At 33.1% G+C, this 25,265-nt stretch overlaps 1 protein-coding gene across 1 annotated transcript in view; it reads right to left on the bottom strand.

The window, feature by feature from the left end:
• SGCZ (sarcoglycan zeta) overlaps positions 1-25,265 on the bottom strand; it is a 326,796-nt gene that overhangs the window by 24,845 nt on the left and 276,686 nt on the right. The window contains exon 6 of the mRNA XM_065737005.1: positions 17,780-17,902. Coding sequence (XP_065593077.1) covers positions 17,780-17,902 — 123 coding nt within the window. The remainder of the gene's footprint in view (positions 1-17,779; positions 17,903-25,265) is intronic.

Below are 25,265 nucleotides of genomic sequence, written 5' to 3'. Positions count from 1 at the left end.
TAAAAGAAATGAAGTTTTAGGATTTAATCTCCAGAAAACAATGCATATTATATATATCTTACCAAACCATACAGAAAGCAGTTTCATTACTGCTGAAGCTTTGGAGGTGTCACAAGAAAAGAAATAAATCTATGTGCTATAAAAAAAAAAAAAAACAACAAAAAAAACCCAACAATGCTGAGTGTTCTTAAGAACCACACGCAGGAAAAGCAGCATACATAAAAGTATTCATATATATGCTATGAAGAATTTTATTTTCAAACCTGACATTTTCTGGAAATTTTGCTACCTTTAAGAGACAGGAACATGTCTATAAAGCCTGAATTCCTTTTACTCCAAGTTGAAATCCCATCTATAATAGCACGCAAAAAATTCCAATGAGGTTGAAGCATTTGAGTGCTTTTAGATCCTATCCACCACTGTAATCAGCAAAACTGAATAATTAAAAGGCCAGTGGCTCTTTGTGTTTCTGAAGGAGGAAACGAGATATAAAGATGCAAATAACTGAGCAGAATGTCAGCCTTATGAGAAAACCGCATCTTTAATATTTGAAAGAGGAGAATTAATGCAAAGATATATAGAATAATGCAGGGTCAGACAAAAATCGATGAGAAGTGTCAAAGATAACTGGCATAATCTGATAAAAAAAATAAATCACAACTGTTTCTAAAACACTGTTAACATTTTTTATATACAGCAGCAGTTATTTAAAATTATAAGCCATTTTCCCACCTTAAAAAACTGAAATTTGGACAAAAAGATGGTTTTGTTCAAGCAGACTGCACTATACAAAGACATAATCCCACTTGTTTTCTTTCTCCTCACTCACCACCAAATCTGAAAGTATAACAGTTCCCACGGTAAATAGTTTATGCTCAAAGAGTGAGCTCTGAACAAGAAGTTCAAGGAACATCTGCCTTTTACTTTACACTGAAAGAAATGCAGGTAACTTATCTCCATTTTAGTAAGGAAATGGAGAAACATCCAACTAGAATTTACTGCAGTAAAACACTGTAATCAAGAAACACGGAAAGGGACTGAGACTAGAGCAAATGGTTGACATGGATCAGCATTACTTAAAAATGCAGAACATAATCGAAGCTATAGGAAAGTACCTTTAAAATTCATTATATAGCAACACTGCTTTTGTAGTGCTCCAGTGGGAAGTTAGATCACGTAGTTCAGTATTACTTCGTAAACAGTGCAAGAAAAATGTGATTTTTTTGGTGTGTGAATAGTACTTATATAACAATACAAATCAGGATTTAAAGTGAACAACATAGTTTCCTTAATGGAAGAAATGTATTTTAGGCTTTTAGTCACATTAAAATGCTTTTTTTTTTTTTTTTTTACAGAAATAACAAAGAATACAATAATTGTATTCCCTGACTTACAGAATCATAGCCAAGACCTACTTTGAGATGAGTGGAATTCTAGACAAAGATTAAGAGAAAAGACTTGAACCTTCAAGCTCTTTCAAGTGTAGCTCAAAAGGAAGTAGTTAGAGAACTGAACTCAAAGGAATGTGAGTTGGAATGGTAGTGAACCTTTCAGAGGAAGTAAAATAGCAAGGGCACTGAGTATGTGCAAAGGATGTAAAATCAAAACTCTAACTGAATAAAATTACTCCAACTACCAGCTTCCATTGCAAAGAATAAGTTAAGACTAGCTAAGGGAGAACCAACCGTGAAGACAAACTACTGGTCAAAGCAGAACAGCCGCTCCAGGGACAAAAAAGCCAAAAATGACAGAACTCTAGTTCTGTACTTATAGACATTTTTCTTTAAGCATAGCAGTTTTATACACACCAGATGTTTAAAATACACTTTAAAAAAAGCAAAAAGCAGATCAAAGTAATATCTCCAGCGCAAGTAAAACTAGTCACACATTACAACTGAAACTGGAACTAAATATTCAGAATTCAGAGACCAGTGTAAACTACTAATTTCTGCTCCATTTACTGGTTATTGAAATTCAGCCTTTGAGAAATAACGACTTTCATAAAGAGTAGAATTACATGGTTGGTACTTGGTGCTAGATTTATATTCATTTATGTATGTGTACACAGAGGCAACGCTGTCATTTATGTAATAAGCAAATTATCCTTTTTGATTTATGAGTTAGCTCACAGAACAACGGTGGAACTTTTTAATGACTTAGTAACTGACAGGAATGAAAAGACCAGCCTGTGCATTCTGCAGAGAGTATAGGCTAAAAAAATTGATGACTGAAGAATAATAAAAAAAAACCATTATTTTGCTGAGAAAAAAAAAATCAACCATATATTAACATTGTCCCACTCACATTATTCTTGCAAGCAAATCACCTCAAATGTATTGACAACGAATCTGTATAGAATTTTGATGTGCACAGATTATGTAGCATAGCAGTGTCACAGGCACAGTTGAATCTTACTGCCTTGCCCTTTCCCTAGGCTTTTTGGAAACATCAAGTGAATATGGAGAGGTGCAACAATTTTGCAAGTGCTAGACTCTAATGCCAATTTGTCCTCAGAGTTACAGGTTTTAAAGAAGAGTTTCTAAATTATTTATCATTTTTTAGGCTTGCAATTTAACTCATTGCAAAATTCATTGTTAAGTTAAAGTATCTACATTCCAAAGAAAAATATGAGTCCTTAATCAAGATTGCTTTACTATTGCAAAGACCTTGGTAACAGACTTTATATTCTGAAAACTTAATTGCTATAAAAAAAAACCAACAACCATGCAGTTCTTAACTCTTTCACAACATATACATAGCCAAAATTTAAATGTATCTTTGTGGGATTACTTTGCTACGGTTCACCACTAAGATCTTGGGAGGGTGGCTCACTGCCAGCATGAAAACAAATCCCAGAAATATTTGTCTAGACAGATTATCAATCATAAAAAGTCTGCAGTTATTCCAATCTATCTTGTGCAAACTAGAGACCCAAAAGAATCAGAATGCTCTGGATCACATCTTGATTGTTTAGCTCTTCAAGGTCGTCAATTTTAATAAATGGTTTGAAGTGTAATTGAACTAAGTACTTGTAACTAATAATAACAATATATATATATAAAGTATGATGAAACTGGATTTTTCCTATAGAAATACATAAAACAGTAAAGAAAGCAGGTAGGGTTGCTCTGGGGCAATGTGATTGGTGTGATTTTCTCAGTCTCTCAGTAGCAAAATGGTCTGAGACTAAAAAGCAAAGGTTTCAGGCAGGAAATTAATACGCTCACACTGGAGGTATAATGCAGATAGAAAACTGCAGTATTTAGGCACCTTACTTTAGATGCAGCTCTTCACATGCAAACTGAAGCATGGGCACTTTGGAATTGAAGGTTTCAGAGATAAGCCATTATTTAAAACTAATTTGCAGAATGAATGATTTAGATTAATTACTCAAGGACATTGAACACGACAAACATTTGATGTATATTTTCTACATAGAAACTTTACTTATATAAAGACCCATACTAAGCATTTAATCTAAGTAAAAAACATAACTTCTTCAATATATTCATTGGCTTCAGTGTAATAAATTCTGATCAAAGTAAATCCACACTTCAGTGAATACTTGTAAAACTACAATAAACATTTTCTAAAATTATCGTAATTTGCACTAAGTACAAATACTTAACATATTGTGTCCTAATGATGAGCTGTAAGCCCCACTTAGATCTTGTGGTGCAAATGAAACTATATTAGGTCTATGTATTCAGTTAATTCATATGCATATTTCCTTGAAAGTTGACAACCAAAAATCTATGTTTAGCCAACACTTTACATAGTTTACTATGCTGAAAAAGTGAACTTAGAAAAAAAAAAAGGAACTTAACATAAGAGTAGCATAACTGAATTTCAATTTTTCTTTTACATGGAAATAAATGGAGATAAATACGAAAACAGAAATGATTGACAACAACCATTTTCTGCTTGAATTGTTAGTCTCCTTCAAAGGCTACAAAAGCTAGTCATATGCATAGTTCTAAATCTTATGTTTAAATTTCACAGAAAATAATTGATAATTAATAATTAATAATAATTAATCTTGGATGTACTGGGTTGTTTGTTTTTTTATCTCTTCTTAAGATGATGCAAAGTATTCAGGATTCGCAACAGTGGAAAAAAGCAGAAGTTGTAGTCAGTATTCAAATACTGAATTTTAAATTGTATTATTATTGTATTTAATTGATTAAAAAAATGTTTTTAGTTGGTTTTAGAAGTTATCCCTAAGATCTGGAAAACATAGGCTTATACTGTAATAAATACTTAATCAGTTACAAATTAGAATTGCTGTTTCCTTGATGAAAAATGAATGAATCAATGAATGAGAGGACTATCAAATAGTCAGAAGCTCAATAACCAGTGGACTCACCTAAGATATGAAAGAATGGGATATGAACGTCGATGTCTCACATACAAAATAAAGGCCTTACCTTCAAGTCTGCTCAAATTACCTAATCATTTCAACTTCACAAAAAGTAAAGTGTCTCTCATTTGCACAGAATATTAAGGAAAAATTGGAATCCTGCAGAGGTAAATGTGTAAATGAGAAAGCTATTTCTCTCTTAGCTTCAAGAGCAATTAGCAATATTCTCCCATTTTGAACCATCCTAAAAAATCTTATTATGTACTGCTGCTCACCTATATAGCCAGGAATGTTTATACAATTTCCTTCAAGAATTTCAAAAACAAAAGAACTAATAATTAGCTTTTGACTAAATACTTGCACTCCAATTAGATATTCCACAAATAATTTTTGTAAAGTACAAAGCTCAGAGGAATTTATTTCTCCACTAGTTCAAGACACCTCAATAGTTGCCTGAGAAGGAATTATTTATACTTTGTTCATTACCAAAAATGACAAAACAGTTTATCTAAAGTTTAGTTAACTACTGATACTAGACTGAGACTAGAATACCATTATACCCAACCTAATTCAGCTTTTGCTTTCAACATCTGATCATCAAATAACAAAACTGAATTTCATCTATATTGGTAAAGTTTGTTTGGAAATCTCATTTTGTATCAGGAGTCATCTAAGTTTCCATTGGAACTGTTTAACATTGTGTTTACATAGGTTTTAGTGACAACTTCTTAATGCCATATGTGGCAGCTATTCAATATAGGCTGAAGATGAACTAAATGTATGTTTATGTCATCACAAATACATGTTAATATTACACGTATTTGCAATTACTTCACAAATTTTGTAATCAGAAATATGTATGATTTTATTAAACACAATTAACTGAAAAATCCCCAGCTGTTGGATAAAGTATTAGAAATATTGTTCACACCTGACAAATGTATAATAATAGAGATTTGGTACAAGAATCTACAAAAAGTGAAAAAGAGCATTTCCAAAGGAAGATTTTTTATATGCATTTCTAATATGCATTTACTTCTGCTCTGTACTTTACCACTACTACAGCATAATGAAAAGTTGCTACAATTATGCGATAATTATTGTTGCATTCTTACAAATTTACTTGTTTTATTCGTGCAAAAGGAAAACATGAAGCATTAGAACTATTATCCACGTTTTTTAAATGGATCCACTGTATCTTTTTTTTTTTTTTACTGTATAGCAATTAGTATGCCTTTGATAAACTGTAATCAAATATTTAGAAAGTGTATTTGTTTATCCTGTAGAGGGCAATAACACACACAGAAAATGTCCACTGTATACAAGTATATAGTATGTATTTAAAAAGTCACTGTAAAAATGACTTAAAATATTTTTGAATTTGTGAAAATATGAAAATGTGAGAAGAATCCTCATATGTATTTTAACAATGAGGAAAAAGAGATACATTTATATAGCACCTTCTGTGCCTGTTTAACCAAAATAAAACAAACATTAGCATCTTAAAAATACTGGAAGTCATAATTTATATTTTTGGGAAGTATGAGAAATATAATGTAAATTCTTCACAGATTTCTATTAGATATTACTACCAGTTACGTTGCTTATCACCTAGTAGGACCTCTTTTTAGTCTTGTGCTTTCCTGATGTTTTGTGATCCTCTCTAGAAACAAAATAAACAGCTGAATACAGCACATTCCAGCCTAGCATTACAAAAATGCAAAAGAGCAAATGACTTACTTAAATATGCCTTTGCTGCAGTTTCAAAGAGAGATTCCATATTTATCTGGGAGAAGGTGAATGTCTGATAATACTGCTGTCTTTTAAGAATATTCTCAACTTCTAGTCAGCAGAACAGTGAAGCAAGGCTTTCAATTTAGCAACAAAATGGATGCAGGTGTTCTTCATCCATTACATACAATGACTATATTCTAGCAAAGGCCATGTTAGCAAACATGCCTGTATATGATCTTTATTAATCATCAGAAAAATTGCTTATTTTCTGCAAAGAACAAGATATCATAGCATATTGCAATACACTGAAGTTGGCCAAATTACATGGGTTTTCTTAAGGAAAGAACATTTTTTTTTCAGGCAAGCAGAAGAGAGTTACCATATACCTAACAGAGTGTGTGAGAAGAGGGTATATAGCAGTAACTTACAGGTAGGTCTCCATTTTCAAGATGGGACCGAACTGGTCACAAAGTAATTTGTTACTGCTTTTGTCTTAACAGTCACCATGGAATAGTTATCATGAATTGGATTACAGCCAGTACTCAGATTATCTTGCAAACTTCTTAACAGTCTAGCTTTGCTGTGAGTCTTTTGGATAATGCTAGTCTGGCATTGCTCTTTTACTGTTGTTGAGTCTGAATAGATTCAGTCATTCTGCCATACACCTACCATAAATTTACCATAAGGTGTGAGCACTTTTAATTGCCTTGATACTAAGGAATATTTCTAAAATCAGCACAGGGAAGCTTTACTTCCACATCAAAATTCAGAGATGTCAGCTGCTGCTGAAACCTGCAGTGGTTTAACTCAGCAGGAACTCAACCCCACACACATGCACCAAGGAAAAAAAAAAATAGTAGGAGTCCTAGGTTGAGATCAAAACTATTTACATAAACAAAAAAAGAAAGAGGAAAAAAGGATTAACAGTTATGATAATATATATATAAATCATATAGTAATATATATAGATAAAAATAAGCATATATATACAAAACAAGTGATGCACAAGCAATTACTCACCACCCAATGCCCAGCCCGTCCCAAAGCAGTGACTTCCTACCCAGACAAATCCCCCATATTAAAACTTTTTTCCACATGATGTCATGGGATTTAGAGTATCTCTTTGACCTGATTAGGCCAGCTGTTCTGGCTCTATCCCCTCCCAACTCCTTGAGTCCCCTTGCTGCACACTGGCAAGACAATATAAGAAGCTGAGGAACTTGACTGTCCATTGTTTTTTTCCTAAAGCCATAACATAATATCATGGCAGATACTGTGAAGGAAATGTCAACTGTGTCCCAGCTGAAACATCTTTTTTTCAAGTCCTTTAATTAAACTGCTTCATATTTAGGCATTTTCAGAATAGAATTCTGAACACCAGGTACCAGAACTGTCATATCTGCGGCACAGAAGATCATGCTCTTTGACACCTGTCTTAGAAACACTTTTTTGATTTAGCACTTGCTAAGTTAATAATACAGAAATTATATTTTTCTGGTGTCCAGTTATCTCTTAAAGATCAAGTTCAAAGTTGGTTTAAGAGACAAAATAGAAATTTCTCTGCTCTATACCTAAGAGATTTTTTCTGCACTGTCCAGTGATCCAATCTATCATTATGCTTAGCAAACCAGCTTTTCAGCTTTTTAGATCTTTATTAGGAAAGACATTTGTTCTCATGTTCTTAAGACTTCCAAAGAAATTTATTTCCTTTAGATTCAAGCTTTCTGGTCTTTTATTCTTGCTCTGCATTCCAGATATATTAGCATAGGAAGTAGTGTTTTGTTTGTTTGTTTGCTTATGTAGGATACCCCCTCTATTCCTCTTAAGTTCCTCTTAATATCTCTATTAATTTTTCACATTAATACTTTACCAACATTACACTGTTCTGAGTTACGCTTAGTTTTGTTGTCATGAAAGAAAAAAAAGGACTATTTTCATTAAACATTCAAGTTCAGAAGCTCTAATTGATCTGTTGCTTTAATCCTAAATCTAAATATAAACTAGGTAGGCATGACTAAGAATGACAGTGAGAAGAAAAAAAAACTGTAATTATAAAAAGCCTGAAAGCAGTTCTGACAGCTCAAACATGAAATAAACTCATTGATAAATATTCTTTCTGCACAGTATGCTTTGTCTATTGGGTTTTCTCTACTCCACACTGAGATTGTAAAAACACATTTACAAAATTGTCCATCACTTGGTAGTGCTGGTAAGATAAAAATAGCAAACATAATGTAGATGGTTTGCTTCATATGAAAATGAATATTTCAAGAAAAAGTGTTTCCCTTTGATGTTTAATGAGAAAATTGTTTCAGACGGAACTACTGATTCCAACTCATGCAATGACCATAAACTGGGAAAATATATTTTGAAATTCTGCTACCACTAGTATTTTGCTTTGTTTACCTTGAATTCATCTTGAGTTTTGGCATGAAGTAGCCTGGTACTTTGAAAGCTTTACATGTTGCTGTATGTAGATCTTTGAAAACTTGCTTTGCAGAAAGAGATGAAGAAAAAGTACATGAAAGAGGACTATTTCTAGTTACACTGTAAGAGATGTAACCTATACCACTTCTATCACTTAGCCATCACTCCTATCAGACTATCAGATTGTTTTAGAATAATGGTGGGAAAAGTCTTAAGGGAAAAGTCTCCACTTGAGCTAAATGATATTTTGGCACTTGTAAGGAAATAAGGCTGCCTAGAAAAACTGAAAGACATTTGTGTGTGGGATCCTTGTATAAGGACAATAATATTGCACAAGGAAAACCAAGTGCCTCAAGCAACAGTCCCAGATCCTGACAGCTATAAAGTACTCCAGTGTTGTGAAGTTATTTATTGTGTTTCAGCTCCAGTGGCACAACTCATAGCACCAAAATTCTCAGTCATAAGCACTGTAGGATTAGTGCCAGAATGCTTAGCTCTTGGCTATGCAGACTCAAATCCAAAGAATGAGTAGTAGAGCTCTGGAATTACAAATATGCTTAAACCAATCAGACAACTGTAATGACATACCATGAATGAGATAAGAGGTATATTACAAAAACCTATGTAATTCATAGTTGCATGAATTAAAAAAAAACAACAACAAAAAAAAGAAGAGACTGCAAAAATGCTATTTAATTAATGTATCCATATAAATAGAGTGCTTTTATGAACTTTGGTGACAATTTCATGTATTTGTTCAGGGCTAATTCTTGGTCCTATACAATTAGAAGACAAACTTTAAAATGATTTCGAGCTCCATTTTGAATTCCACTTGCTGTGAGTGTCAAAGTTGGAGAAGAATCATTTCTTTTATGTTTGCTTTCAGCAAACTTTGTATAGAATGAATTTACTGACAAGACTGATGGCTATTGTGATGTTAGGAAAATTAACATGGCAAAATACATCTTGGTATTTTTATTCCAAGTTCTGCATAGGCAACTAAATTCCAAGAATTGAGTTTATCCAATAATGAAACATACTTCTGATACATGTCAAAACCACAATCCTAACAAGTCACAACAAAGTAACCAAAGCACTATCATGAATTATTTACTGAAATTCAAATGATAGTGAAATACAAGAGTCATGTACTTTATTCACAGATGTTTCACAACTGAAAACTCACACATTTGTACAGTGGAACAGCTGAACACAACTTTGAAAAGGTATATAAGCTCTATTATTATCAACTTCTGTGAGCCTGGTGATAATCACACAGTATGTTATCAGAAGTTCCTAGCTAAGTCACAGTATCACAGAATCATAGGGGTTGGAAGAGGCTGTTGTAGATCATCCAGCCCAACTCCGTCCTAAAGCAGGTTCCTTACAGGCAGTTGCACAGAAAAGCAAAAAAAAAAAAAAAAAAAAAAAAGTTTTACTTTTACCTCATGTTCATACGGAACTTCCTGTGCTCCATTTTGTGCCAACTTCTGTTGCTGGGCACCTTTGAAAAGAGCCTGGCCCCATCCTCATGACTCCTGCTCATTATATATTTATAAGCTTTACTTTTGGAGTGACCTACATGCTTTTAATTCAAATGTAAATACTTCTGATTTTATTTTATTTTTCAGACAAAATGATGGCTTATGTGTCTTGGTGTGCTGAATTTAATGCTGTCAGACACTGTGAAATGTAAACTTGTCATTAGCCACAATGAGGATAGGAATTTAAATTCTCAATGTAGGCTGAAGGCTGCAGGCCATATTTTTGTGGATGAATTTTTTTTTCTCTGGAGTGGCTTCCTGTGGGTGAAATTATTTCTAGCTTATGGAGTTTGCTATGTATAAGCTTTTGAGATGTATTGCAGAGCAGAAATGATTTGAATCTACATTCTTCACAGTTCTGCCTGCCTACCTGGTTTATAAATAGCTCTATGGGTAACAGCAAAGTCCAAAGTGTGGTAGAAAGATACTAACTCCTCCTCTGAGTATAGTTTTGCCAAGTATTCATACAGTATCTCCTTGTGAATACTTTAATAATGTGATGCAGTGAGTCTTATCCAACGTCAGAAATACAAATTACAGACTATGCTGCTACCTGTTTATTCTTCACAGTTTTTCCATCTCAGAAGCAAGAAGAAATACTGCTGTACTACGCCATGTTTTGAATATTTAAAATAAAAATTGGAATAAACTTTGAAGGCAGAAAAAAATGCTTATTCAATGACAGAATGTTTCCAGTTTTCTATATCTCCATCTCTGGTTTAAAATTATTTTAATTTCTGTATTCTTACTGCTATTTTCTATCTAAATTTAGATTAAAAATGATTCCCATATTTAGTTTGTTGACACAAGTTTTGTAAGCATGATATGTGTCATGATATATTTTTGTACAATCTCACTATGCCACATATGCCTACTAAATCACAGCTCATACTATAAGTTGGGTAAAAAATGCACCTGAAGATCAGATAAAACTAAAAAAGCCACTCTGTCGTGGTTTCGCACAGGATTCAGAGAAAATGAAGGGCAGTTCTGACATTACGGTGCTTGCTCACAGTAAGAGGAACTATTGTGTGTTGTTGGTTGTTTTTTTTTTTTTTTTTTTTTTTTTAAGTCAGATGCTGGTGCTGTTTTCTTAAAAATAAAAACATTCCTCCTGTTTTGAAGGTGTGACAAACTGAAATCCAAATGATCTCATCTTCTCATCATTAAACTTGAAAACTATAATAGGAATAAGCATGGTATTTTTGTCCTGCAGTATCATTATAATGTGGGTGTTCAGAGCAAAATACCCTCTGTTGAAGCTAAATCCAACTGTGCTCTGCAGCCTGACCCTTATCTCCAACAATAGCTTTTTTTTTTTCCAGGCAGTAGTATGACACAAACAGATATTAAAAAAAAAAAAAAAGAAAGAATGTAAGAGTACAGGAGCTCCTTCTAGATTCACCATTCCCTCCTGTGAATAGCTATTTCTTAAAAATAGAGATGGGACTGACTGCTGTAATTTAAATGTGTATTTTCCAATCTGACAAAGCCTGAGGGCATCTAAGTAGCAATCTTAGTCCATTTCCTAAGAGTTAGAGTTTTACTACAAAGCCTGAATCCAATTCACATCCACTTACTGTATCAAACCCTTCTGAAAGTTTACTGTTGTTTCAAAACAAGTTTATTTGGTTTAAGGTTTAGCTCATCTTACAAACAATGGGTCTATTTTCTACTGGGCTCCAATGCTTCTAAAGGTCATGGCATCATGTCATTCTTTCCTGGTATCATGCCATTCTGACTTCTGAAAACTAGAAACACTTTGAATTATGCCCCTGCACCCTGGCACAGTCATTCAACAGGGAATGTGAAATATGAAGCAAATATTAGATTTTTTTTCCTAAAAATGATTCTTAGATTTGCTACAAAATCTAATATCTTAATCTTGTTATGAAAGTTTTGACCAGAAAACCAATTTAAATCTGGAAGTTACAATTAGTCTACCAAAGAGGAGCAAATAGTCTTCAGGCTATGCTCTGAAGGAACAGCTTAGAAAAGTTGATAAACATCTCAAAAACATTAGACATATTGAAAAAATTGTTAAACAGGTGATAGCCCAGAAGGAGAGGAGGGGATACGAATATGTCTTTTCTTATAACTCATGATATCACCTCTGCTTTCAAAATAGAGGAAAAAAAAAAAGCTGAATATGGAAGGAAAGCCATTCAGAAAAGACAGGTTATAAAATAATTAACAGCCAGATAGGTGATAATTTTCCTCTAACTAAGCATCAGAAGAGTGTCATTCTGATAGGATTTTATTTATGTCTGTCTTTCTCTGGCTGTTGAGAATAACCATCTTGAGAACTTCTCAGTGGAATGCTGTAGCAAACAATATATTTTCCTGGGCTAGCAGGAGTACAGAAACTTTTGCACATCTTTCTCCTTTTGAATCTACTACTTTGCAGAGAAACTTATTTAATTAAGGCTACTTTCTCTGTACATATATTCACAATTCCAGTCACTATGTTCCTCAGCATGTTTTTCTGAAACTGTCAAAATTCAAAATTTTCTCCTTGCAAACCAACTGCCATTATGCTTGGGTAACTGTAGTCCTCCAACAACCTACATATCCAACCACAGGCTGATGTAAGCACACACTGCTTGCAGTATAAGCTGTCTGGGGACAAATTCCATCCTCCAAGACATAAATATATCTGTGCAATGTCCTGGATAAGGAATTAATTTATTTAGGTTCACAATTTTTAACCTGCTCACAAAAATTCTAGTTCAGAGATAGCTTGGCACTCACATATACATGCTTGTAATCAACTCCACAGATGTTTCTCAAGAAGAATGCCCTGAAAAGCTGCTCTTTTGTAATGTGGTCAGATTCCTGTAATACTAATCAGTGTTCTTCCACAGAAAATTCTGGACATTAAGTGATTCACTGACATCTATACAAGCTCATCAGAAATCTTATTCACTCAGTACATTTTGAATTACACATTATTTGCTCATCATTTGGGAAACACAGAAATTCTATATATGTAATGCATTTTTGCTACTGACGAACGCTGATGTAATAATCCTGGTTCATTCAGAGCTCACGATTCTGAGAGTCTGGCACATCTACTCAAAGGTTTGTTTTTACTGCAACATCAAATGCAGGAATTTTGCTGTGGTCACTTATAACTTAGCTGAGTAAGTGGAGGTTAAAGTGATTTAGTGCTTCCCTTCATCTCTTGCAGCTTCACAATCCAAACTCTATTTGTCCCAAATGAGAACCTACCAACTGAACATGGCAAATACAAGATCTTTTCTCCTCTTCATACTAAAATTCCTAGTCAGTCTCTGAAGGCACTAGATTTATATTTACAGTCATAACAATATAAGTCAAATAATCATTTATTTTTCTACATGTCAGTACTTGTTATAAATATTTTAATTCTGCTCTCTTAACCTAATTTTTAATTCATATATATTTTCCCATTTTTTTCTTGTATTATCTTTATAAGCTATACTATATTTATACTTTATCATATAATTTGAACTAACTTGGAAGACTTTTCGATGTTTCAGTCACCTGCAGACCCACAGTTCTATAGCAATCTTAAAATCAAGTATTATTAGAATATTGTCAGAATAAAAGTGTAGAAGTACATTTTGGAGTTTCCCTGATATATCTAGGCTCTGATCTTTCACCAGTGAAGTATATAAATTTGATCAAAGCCATGCTGAACTCCCTATAATCATAAATTCTAGGGTAAAGAAAAAATATTTGCAGCACATCACAGATTTTTCCCTTACATTGCTCCAGTATAAAAGTAGATTTGACCCACATGTATCTTGCTATTAGTGTGAGAATGTTTCCACTAAAAATGAAGAACGTCTCCTACTGTCCTTCCCTCTCTTTCACCTATCTACATAATTTCACTATTTGAAAGGAAGAAGCTTCGTAGTAGGTCTCAGTGGCCTGCAAAGTTTTCTCTTCTTTGCTTTTCTCCTACTGCCACTACCTCTACTTTATTTAGTGTACCTTATTAAACTGCTAACTAGAGATTTGGTTTTAAAAAAATACTTATTAGGCAATCTTTAGTAATGTTTACATACCATGAAAATTTTTTGTCCTGGTTTCAGCTGGGACAGAATAGATTTTCTTTATAGTGCCTGATATGATGCTATGTTATGGCTTTGGGAGAAAAACAGTGTTGATAATACACTACTGTTCTAGCTGTTGCTGAGCAGTGCTGTATGGAGTCAGGAATATTTCAGTTTCCCTGTTCCCTGTACTGTTTGTGAGCATTTGGGGGTGTGGAAGCAGAAGAAGATGTGAGGGGACAGAACCAGGACAGCTGGCCTAAACTGGACAAAAGGATGTCCCACAACATATGACATCATGTGGAAAAGAAAAAAAAAAAGTGAAAGAAAATCTTACACTGCATTAACAACAATTTGTATTTGAAAGCTGTACAATAAGTAATATATATATATATATTTCTAAATTCAATAAATCTGGCATTGCTACAGAGGTTTGTAAATGTCTACAGAATGGGCATACTTTAGAAAATTAGTTGAAAATAAAAAAACAATTTACTGGAATAACTGACAGTGAAGTGTTTCCAAAGAGACTATTCACAGCTAGACAGGAAAATAAAACAAAGTTTTCATTGTAGTACTACATATTAATAAATATGCATGATAGGACAGCTTATTTTTGCTTTCTGATGTTCATATTTTGTTTTCTCTGCTATTCCTTGCCTCCTTTCCTGTATTCACCCCAAACATACACTTGAGAAAAATGCACTGAAAAATTCTGGTTGGTGTTTGACATTATCATTCCTAGCCAGCTTTCATCAGTCATATCGTTACACAGAGTAATACAGTAGGACTGATGCAACACACAGGGACTCATCACATTTCACATATTTGCTAAAGAATCCAAAGATACCACACAATCTTTGTAAGAATTCAGAGACAAAAATAAATGTTTTGTTATTTTATTTACCGTAGAGATAGGAATTTTAATTTACAAACCTGGGAATACTTTTCTTGAAATTAAATACTTTTCTTTAAATTACATGCATCACACAATGTTTTCTCTCCTCCTGGATATCTATTTTCAGTAATTTTAGCTTTAGACTAAAGCAAACAATAAAGCATTTTACAGCTCATTACAGCTTTATCATTTGGCTGGAGATTAGTAATTCTGCTGCAAAAAAGCCTTTTAGAGATACAGAAATTGGGATATGAGGGTTTTCAGTGTGTGTGTTTCAGAAATGGTTTTCCATCTTATACTATTCTCTTCCTCATGTAGAATATTTTTATTGTCTAAAAAGATGACACAAGGGTTAACATAAACCTGGCTTTAGGGATCTGAAGTACAACATTTTGAAACTAACCTTATTATAAGATATTAAGACAACAAGATGGTTAACTGATCACAGACTGATGCATAGGAAGTTCCACACAAATGTGCATGGGAACTTCATTACAGTAAGGGTTATGGAGCATTAACACAGGCTGCCCAGAGAGGTTGTGGAATCTCCTTCTCTGGAGATGTTCAAGACTCACCTGGATGCCTGCCTACCTGTGTGACCTGGGCTAGGGAGCTGCTTTGCTGGGGGGTTGGGCTAGATGATCTCTAGAGAGATCCAACCCCTACAATTATTTGATTCTGTAATCAGAGATTAAAAAAAATGATCCAACTTCAATATATTATTTCCAAATAGATACTTAAGAAGACAATGCCTTTCAACAGATTTTTAAAAATAAATTACTCTTACAAAATAACTGAACATATTTTTCTAAACGAACTTTCACAAAAGTTGAAAATTAACAATGCATACTTTGTATCTAATTCACAGACCTAAACAAAAATGCTTAGAAACTAGTAAATTGTTCAATATACAGTGGTCATCCTTTTCTATGTGGTATTTAATAGCTGACTAACTCTTTCATGTATTTCATTTTCTTTCTTTTTTTTTTTTAGTGTGGAAATAATGTCAGTCAGTTTTATAACCCTGAAATAATCCTAGTGCTTTTTTTATTTTTCAACATAGCCACAGAATGAAAAACAACTGTAGTAGTGAGATTTTTGTTGCAAGTTGACAGCTACACAGTAATCCCTGAAACTCAGATGAGCGTACAAAAGCAACATTAACTTAAGTTTTCCTAAACTTTCCTTTTTTATTATTTTTATTTTGTGCCTAAAACAGATGTACAAAAATCAGGTACATTTCTGGAATTAAGGAAAAAATCCTGTTCTTTTTACAAGGAGTGGTTCTATATGCCATGTTGAGCATAATGGAACCAGTTTACTTTAGTTCCTCTGCTTTCTAATACCACTGAAGTCAACAGGCAGTGTGGGTACCCAAACTATTCTGAAGTTAAAATCAGTCGAGCAGTGAGTTGCCATTACAACCACAGCATATGATCACATTTCTTAATGTCAGGAAATCTAATCACCTGTGCCATACGTTAGATGTTTTATTTTGTAAGTTACAGTAGACACTTTGAAATCTGCTGAGTCAACAGTATGTTTAACAATAACCTTCACAGAATTTAATATTCTAATCAAGCTTGAGTTGATAGGGTTCCAATATAACTCTCTTCTCCCTCGCATTATTCTCACTATTCTCTGTCATTTTATTATGAAAAACTTATTATGAAATAACTACTAACTATGAAGAATGCTGTTGATTCAAGAAACTCATTTATCCTTCTCATAAATAAGTATTTGGAAAATAAAGTTTAGCATTACCTACTACAGCTTCATTAAACTGTCTGCTTGTGAAAGGTTTTTCTTTTGGTTTAGTATTAAGATTATTTGGCCAGAGAAGATAAACAGAGATCAGAGATGAATTAATGTTTACTGGAGCATTGGAACAGGTTGCCCACAGATATTGTGAAGTCTCCTTTCATGGACATATTCAAGACCAATCTGGACGTCTATTTATGTGACCTATGTACCTGCTTTAGCAGAGGGATTGGACTCGATAATCTATTAAGGTCCCTTCCAAGACCTGCAGTTCTGTTATTCTGTGTAAGAAAATGTATCCACAAATACAGGCAAGCAACAATCTAATTTATCCTAAGGTTTATAAAGAAAATTCTCAGCTTGACCTTGGCCTTCCTGAGTGTACCTTTGTCCTATTCCTGGTGTTAAAGTAGATCTACCTATCACAAAGTTAAAGCATTTATCTAAAGCAAACTGATCTGATTTTACACAAGCTAACACATTTCTAATATCAAATGTGTAACCAACCCATATGTACGTATGTATGTTATGATGACAGTAAAATATAAATGAGAATTATATTTTCATTCTGTTGAACAATAGTCATGACAAGTTTTCTGCATACAGCAATTCTGTTGAGCCTCCTAAAGTAAAGCAGGGTATATACCCTTAATTCACACAGAGGTTAGACCTGGTATTTCAAATACAGTACAATCAAAGTCATGATAGAGAATAAAAGCTTTTAGCACCATGAAACAGCATTACCTTATCAGATGACATAGCAATAAAAAAAAAAAGATTTATTAATGGTAACATACAAAACCAAATGACTGTTGAGGGTCATTTTTACCATGGTTGGTCAAGCAGAGTTTGAGTTCAAATCTGCCTTTATAGGAATTCACCTTTGGGATTATCCAATATCTTTTTGTTCGTCAGGTAATGAGAAAAGAGGGAGAGGGTAGTAAAGGAGAGGAGAGACAGAGAAGAGGAGTGGGAGAGGGCTAACATTCATTTAAAAACCTTACGATTAACATACCTGTTACTTTCAGTCTGTCAGCTCCAATGACTATCTCATCTTCATCCGCAGAGAATAGTACTTTTCCCCCTTCACTCGCCCTCACTTCAAATCTCTTGCACTGGGCCTCCACAGCGTCAGCTCCTGAAAACAGGGAAATGAATGGTTTATCAGAGATATTTTGTGAAAGCAAAAGTATTCATCAGCATGCACAGAGTACCCTAAATATATATATGAGGATTATGTCAAATAGTTTTCTGTAAGCCCAGTAATAGTTTATCTTATAAAGTAATGTTAAATGAATATAAAGAGTAAACTTTTCATTATTTTACACCAGGATGAAATTTAAAATAACTGTGGAGAACATCTCTTTCAGTGTCATGTTGAAGGTAAGACATTCATAATGTACTTAAGCTCTGTGATCTTGATGAAATGTCAGTTTATAAGAGATCTCAGAGGTTAGTTCACCTTAAAGTGCAGCTTCATGCCAATGTAAAAAAAAAAAAGAAAAAAAAAGAATAAATGAGGAGACTACTCCATGAAAATTACATACCCAGTGTAGAAGATAATTATATTTCTCATTCAGCTCTATTGCAAATTTGAACAACAGAATAACAAAAATGAATGGTGACAAAAAAAAGACATCACAATTTATCCAATTTTATGAAATAAATGTGCAAAATGTCTCAAAACTCAAAAGATTAAAAAATAATTCATATTTAAAAGATTAAAAAATATTCATAAAATAATTGTGAAATCCAATAGATTTTTGGGATGACATGTAGTGCAGCATAGAAAACTGCAGGTACCAAATCTCAAGTGCTTTGCAATTTATAGGCATTATCTTTATTCATGTTTTGTCTGCTAAACTACATTTGAAATTACTTTATTGTGTTAATCAGTAAAATTAAGGAAAATCTCAACATTTCAGGAAATAATTATCTAACAATTTTCTCATTAATTCTCAATTAGATTTAAAATGTACACCTGGAACAACTTATCAATACACAGTGGTAAAAATTTTGCAGAAGGCATTAGTGACAAAGAAATCCACATTTATTATTTCAGTTTAATTAATCTGGATCGTTGATTTACTTTCATTTTATGGATTTTTTTCAGTTTAATATGTAAAAGTACATTATCAAACTATGTAAGAAGAAATACAAAAGCTGTGATAGCTAATTTGTGGTGAGGAACTGCAATAGCAGCCCTGAATTTGCAGAATCAGCTATTAAAAAAATAATCTTTCTATTAAGAAAGGCATATATTTTAATTTGTGCTTCCTCAGCGTCGCATTGTATAAAAGTCCAAAAAAACACTACAAGATTAATTCTACATTTTTATGCTTTTAATTTAAGTTGCAATCAGGTCTTAACAGCACATCACTTAGTATTACTTACTGCTGAAAGAGTAGTTAGTGTATTCAAGCCACTTGAGAGATTACTAAAAAAATTAATACATGTTTAGTTAATCTCCTTGATGTGGAACCAGGTGTGACTGTTACGAAATGGTTTTGAAAAATTAAACTGCCTACAGAGTAATCAATGCTATCAAAATACAATTCTGTTCCATTACATTTTCATTTCCCAGTTGAAATAAGAGTAATCAGTTGCACGTGAAGTGTATTAGTGTATTATCTTCTCAGCCAAAATGCACATTGCTATGTTCCAAAAACACTTTACAAACCAACATATTTAAAAAAAAAATCTGAATTTATAATACTAGCACCAAAAAAGAAAGAATCATCTCTCTGTGTATGAAGAAAGCAAACCTTCTGAATTTTTATAGCTCCAGCTTGTAGAACAAGCACACTATCCACTATGCCTGTTTTCAGCTAATGCAGAGGATTGTGTCTCCTTTAATAATGAATATATCAGTTCACAGAAAAATGTAAATAAATCTGAGTTCCAAATTATTTTTGTAAATGTAATTTCTCTCAAACATTTGATCACCTGAAAAACTTTCTACCTGCACTGAAGATAAATCAACTTCATAATGAATATTCAGTCTACTCTATACGTTTAATCTGGTTTAAGGCAAAACTACACCAATTTCTCTTGTTGCCTTGTGTCAACAAGAATTTTTACTTGCTATTTCAGTTTTATGAAGTTGCATTAAATAATTATATTTCTGCAAAATTTTATTCATTTAAAGTATATAGATGATGTATATTTTATACTCATCCATACATCATATATATTCCTATAAACATATGCTTATGCAACAGTCGCATAATTGAAACTATTATCAAACCAAAATGGTAACAAGTAAAAAAAAGTTGAGTATTATATACAATATGGATATAGAGAATTATATTACTGTAACCAGGACTAAGAAAAATGTGGATTAAATTTCAGAACAGAAACTGTATGAATTGTCATGTTTTTAAAGTTTTGCTGTTCAAAATCAATAATGACTTGATTGCTATTCTGAAAATAAATTACAATTTGTATTTGGAGTTACAGTAAGAACTACAAAGCACTCAGCTTAAGATTTAGATATTATGATTAAAATATAAATTTCAAGGTGGAAATGCAAATCTTGGGTAGCAGACAGTCATTTCTTCCACTGCATGGAGAGCACATACAGTCATTACAGCTTGCTACCCGGTTCAGATTTCCCCAACCAGCAGAGCTATATCTCTTCTCCATAGATGTTGCGGTTATGGATATTTTGCTTAGTGATGCCCTGCATTGTGTTTTCACCTGTGGACAATGATATAAGGTGATTTGGGGTTCTTTATTTTTTTAATTTTTTTTTTTCTGGGTAATATCCACAGAGTTTATCTCCTTTACAATTTTCCATAAAATGACAAAACAGAACTAATGACACTTCTATGATAAGAGGTGTGCTCCGAAGTAATGCCTCTAATTTTATTATGTTGTCTCACAATGCCAAAGTTGGATGTTGGTTCACCCCTCTTCATGATCTACAGGCCCATTAGTGCCCTTAAGTTACTAGTATAAGTGGAAGCTCACATAAATTAAAATATGGAGTAAAGCAAACAAACAAACACCGAAATAAAACCAAATTCAATCCAGAAAAGATCAAGTTACAAGCAGAGGATTAGCAGATTTCCCTTTACTTCTTACAAGACAGGTGAATGTCAGTCATCACAACATTGTTTTCCCTAATAGAAAAGTACTTTCTCCTTTCTATAAGCAAAATAGGTAGGAAGCTTTCAGTGTCTAACAGCTTTATGATCCCAAATACCTCAATAACCAATGGGAGATAAAAGCAAGAAAACAGCTTATCCAGACATTTCCTAACATTCACAAATAGAAACTCATGGTGTTTTAGGACTGTAAAGTTGGAATAACTTCTTTTAAGGTAAATGTAGTCCTTAATTCTGATTTGGAAAATATGCTCACTCCACAGTGAAACTTTTGAAAATTCAGCTAACCATTCAATGCCATCTTTTCATTTGTTCAGGTGCAACTGCAATATTTATCTCCCTAAGAATAAGCCAAGGAAAATAAAAAAAAATTCAGTTTCCTTTGTTATAGAAATTTTAGGAGTCTATACTACATACGCATTTAAAAGTCCTTTATGCGCCCGTGATAAATTCTATCAAGACACTCTTCACATCAAGAGATAATACAATTTAAAAATCTATTACTGGGTTTGTCATTTCATATGGATGATCAGACAAACATTTCCAAACTTTTCCATCTATTTATATAGATCTCGTTTGAAGATGGAAATTGAGGCTAATTTACCAAAGCTGACACAGTAATACAACTGCTAAAAATCACAATGAACAATGACTTATGACTTCAAGTCTTGTATGAAATTACTCCTCATGCTTTGATAAATCTTTCTGCTGCCAATCAACACCTTTGACAACAGCAACATGCTACTGACTTTCTTCTTTGAAGTATTCTCTGCAGCAATAATGTAAAGAGGAACATCAGAAAGATCTCACATTTTTCTTTATTTATTTTTTGTTATGTTTTTCCAATTAAGTAAAAAATGACTTCACATTTCTTTGTCCTTTTTTTGTTCTTCACCTAACTCATTCCCAGTTAGAATAATATATTCTTACTAATATTAATGAGCTGTCTGAACATCAGGGGAAGTTAAAAAAAAAAAGTTAAAATAAAATCTTAATGTCCTGTCAGGGACTTGTTAACAGGCCAGATGCTGTAGGTAATTTAATAACGCTTAGCACACAGCAGCAGTCTTGTGAATGTCAAGACAAATGCACAGCACATGCTTTTGCAGTTAAATGATATATTAGCAGTTAATAAAGCTAAGGACAAAGAATTAGTGTCATCTTTTGAAGGCATACACTGTATCCCTCAAAACCTAGATACCTACAAATAATGTCTATTATTTTTCTCTCGCAAAAGAAAATTACTTTTTAGTGCCCTGAACATTTGGGTAGTAGTTATGCTTTCTGTATTGGCCAACAGTGTGTGGGTGAAAACAGCATGACAGATGGCAATGGATTAATATTTAAATACCAACACTTCTGTATCACTATGCAAACCATTAATGACCTCTTTCCAGTCAACACATCTACAATTAAACACAACCACTGCTCAGAATTGTCTATCTTCTGATATCATACAGAGAAAAAGGTTTTATTCTTTTTATAAAACTTAGAATTAGATATCTAAGAACAGACTCAAAATATCCTTTTTCCTGATTTTCAACTGGAAATTGTGGAAACAGTCAGCCTTGCATTGAACTTGCAATGAGGTAGAACAATGTAATGGCTTTGGTTGGAATATAATTAATTTTCTTTTTAAATGCTCATATGATGCTGTGTTTAGGATTTTTATGAAGAGGATGGTGATAGCACATCAATAAAGTAGTTGTTTCATAACAGTGCTGCACAGAACCAAGGAGAACTGCAGAAGAAAAAGATAAACCTCCTTGCATATGACTTTAAGGCTGACAGACCTAAGGAACTTATCCAGACTTTGAGAAGGCATCTTTTCTCCATGTGCTTGACATTCTCATATCAAATCTAGATTATTGAAAGAAAAACACACTGGAGACCAGGTCTCTGAAAAATAGAATATACAAGTATCACAAATATTATAAATGTAAGTATCAGACTACTGTGAAAATTACATGGCATGTTCTTCTTTTTGTTTGACAGGTGCAGATAGCAAAAGATGTTGTCTTCATTTGATCAACAGAACTTCAGATACCAACTAAGATATTCCGTACTTTGTATCCTAGGTAGAATGAGACTTACTGATCTCAGAGAAAGGCAAAGAAAAGAAGTTGCTTCAAAGCTCTAATATGGAAAAGTTTTAGAACTTTTACAGTCTCAGTATTTCAACAGGAAAACTATTATTTTTAAGATTTGAAGAAGATATTGTGAACTGTTCTGGTACAGATGATACTACTTAAAGCAATGGATCTTTTATGCATAGTGGAGAACTTCGTTATTGCTGTTTAGAACCAGCAGTGAATCTGTGCTCTCACCTCAGAAATTACCAAGCAAAAATTGCACAAAATTTTCATGCTGTCTTACTACAGCTTGCATTAGAACGAATTTGTTGAATCATATCAACTGACACTGTGTGTTCTTGTACTCTGGAAGGGGCTTTTACGTTAAACAATTGCAATGCTTACCAGAAAATATTAGTATTTGGGACTAATAAGTAACAGAGAAAAAGTTCACCACACTTTTCATAGCATGTGTTTATATGACAGTTCTTAAGTGAGATGGAAGATATATTTTAAGCCGAAGACTATTTCAAATATTAAACAGCAGTGTTTAATGTCATGCTATGTCTGTACGTCACATATAACTAAGATTTGAAAGATATTACCCAAAAAGTGGTACTGTACCTAAATGACTAAAAGCATTCTAAAATACCACGTGAAATATCTGACTTTTTCAAATAGATCTGCTTACTCAAATACAAATTGAAATACAAACCACTGTTGGTAATATGTATTTAATACTTCTATAACTTTTATATGTTATGAACATTTTAAAATGTATAATTTTCCAATCAGTTAATGAAAGGATTAGTGAGAAGAGTCTATACTGAACATCAGATATACACAAAATTTACATGAAACAGAAGTAAAAACTGGAAGAGTGGTTAGCAAGTCCTTAACTTGTCTATTAACTATTACTACTTTTTAAAGCTGAAGCAAAACAAACAAGGTGAACGGCTTAAAATTATTGCCAAATGACTTTAACACAGACGCGCAGAAAATGAATTTCAAACAAATAACATGTTCAATTCTAAAAGGCTACTTTGGCAGACCAATAAATGGTCTGGAGAAAGAGTAGTTTTGACCAGTTTTCAGAGCTTTTTATTTTCCTAATTCCTAGACTTCAAGACAATTAATTAATGGTAGTAGATTCTCATGATAACTCAGCTAAATCCATTAATAATATATCTAAACATACCTTATGTGAGCTGATATTACAAAAAACTTCAAGTAGCCCAGATGGTTATTAAGGCATTCCTAGAGATTAGACAGACAGAAGCACATACAAGATCACATTGCCCAATGAATTATGAGAAGGGATTAGACTCAGATTCCAGCTGGACATTTCAACTGATAGGAGCAACATGGCTTGCTTTCTGACTGGCTCTTCGCTCTCCTCACATGCTTTGCCAGGACACTTAAAGCCATATGGCCTCTCAGGCATCACTCATCCTACCTTCTGCGGTAATGTCCACAGTTGAACAAGGTACTTTCCCTTGCAATAAGTACAAGATAGCCATGCTGTACTAGAAAATCACAAATTTGCTTCTGTTTCAATGCTCTAAAAATAACAGATGAGTTATATTTTCAACTCACTATAGTTTATATTTCTATACTTAAAAAGTATAGTAATGTAAATAATATACTTCCAATGCTAGTAATAAACTTTGTTAAGAAACACAATAACAGTTATATATTCAAAGTTAGCAATGTTAGGCTATGTAACTTATCTAATTAGTTTCTCAATCAACAGGTAACTGGCTGGTAAACCAAGGGAAAACACTGGACAAGAGAGTATTGTTTATCACAAAATTACTACAAAATTATCACACAAAATTATTACAAAACTACTGAACAATAGTAAGCTATGTAAATAATTTAGCACAGAAGTTAGGAATTCTGTGTTTGTTTACTTAGATTAGAAAAGGAAGAGAGAGAGAATAAATGTACAAATAAAAACCTTTGCTAAAATGAGAAGATCCTGACTAATGAGAAAATCCCTATAAGAAAAATTTTAAGCTACTACATACTCAGTCTGATGTTCAATATGAAATACTCCTGTTTGTACGTCACTGCAAATGCTTGGCCACAAAGCCATCCAGATATGGCAGAAGTGACTTGTCTTTATTTCTGATTTCTGAGAAAGGGATACTCAGTAACAAACTATGGGTAATATGTCTCATAAACAACTATTCATAATCTGATTGCACCAAATTTTTTATCAGCATTTTTTTTAATGTAAATATAATACTGGTGGATTGTTCAATATATTGTAGAGTTTTGAAAATTCACTTTTGTTTTGGGACTACAGGTTGGCAAA

The sequence above is a fragment of the Cyrtonyx montezumae genome, unplaced genomic scaffold (assembly GCF_038088225.1).
Source record: "Cyrtonyx montezumae isolate F1298 unplaced genomic scaffold, pur_monq_1.0 scaffold_2, whole genome shotgun sequence".
NCBI classification, from domain to species: domain Eukaryota; kingdom Metazoa; phylum Chordata; class Aves; order Galliformes; family Odontophoridae; genus Cyrtonyx; species Cyrtonyx montezumae.
Note: the sequence above shows the minus strand (reverse complement) of the source record. Positions and strands in the feature narration are given on the sequence as shown.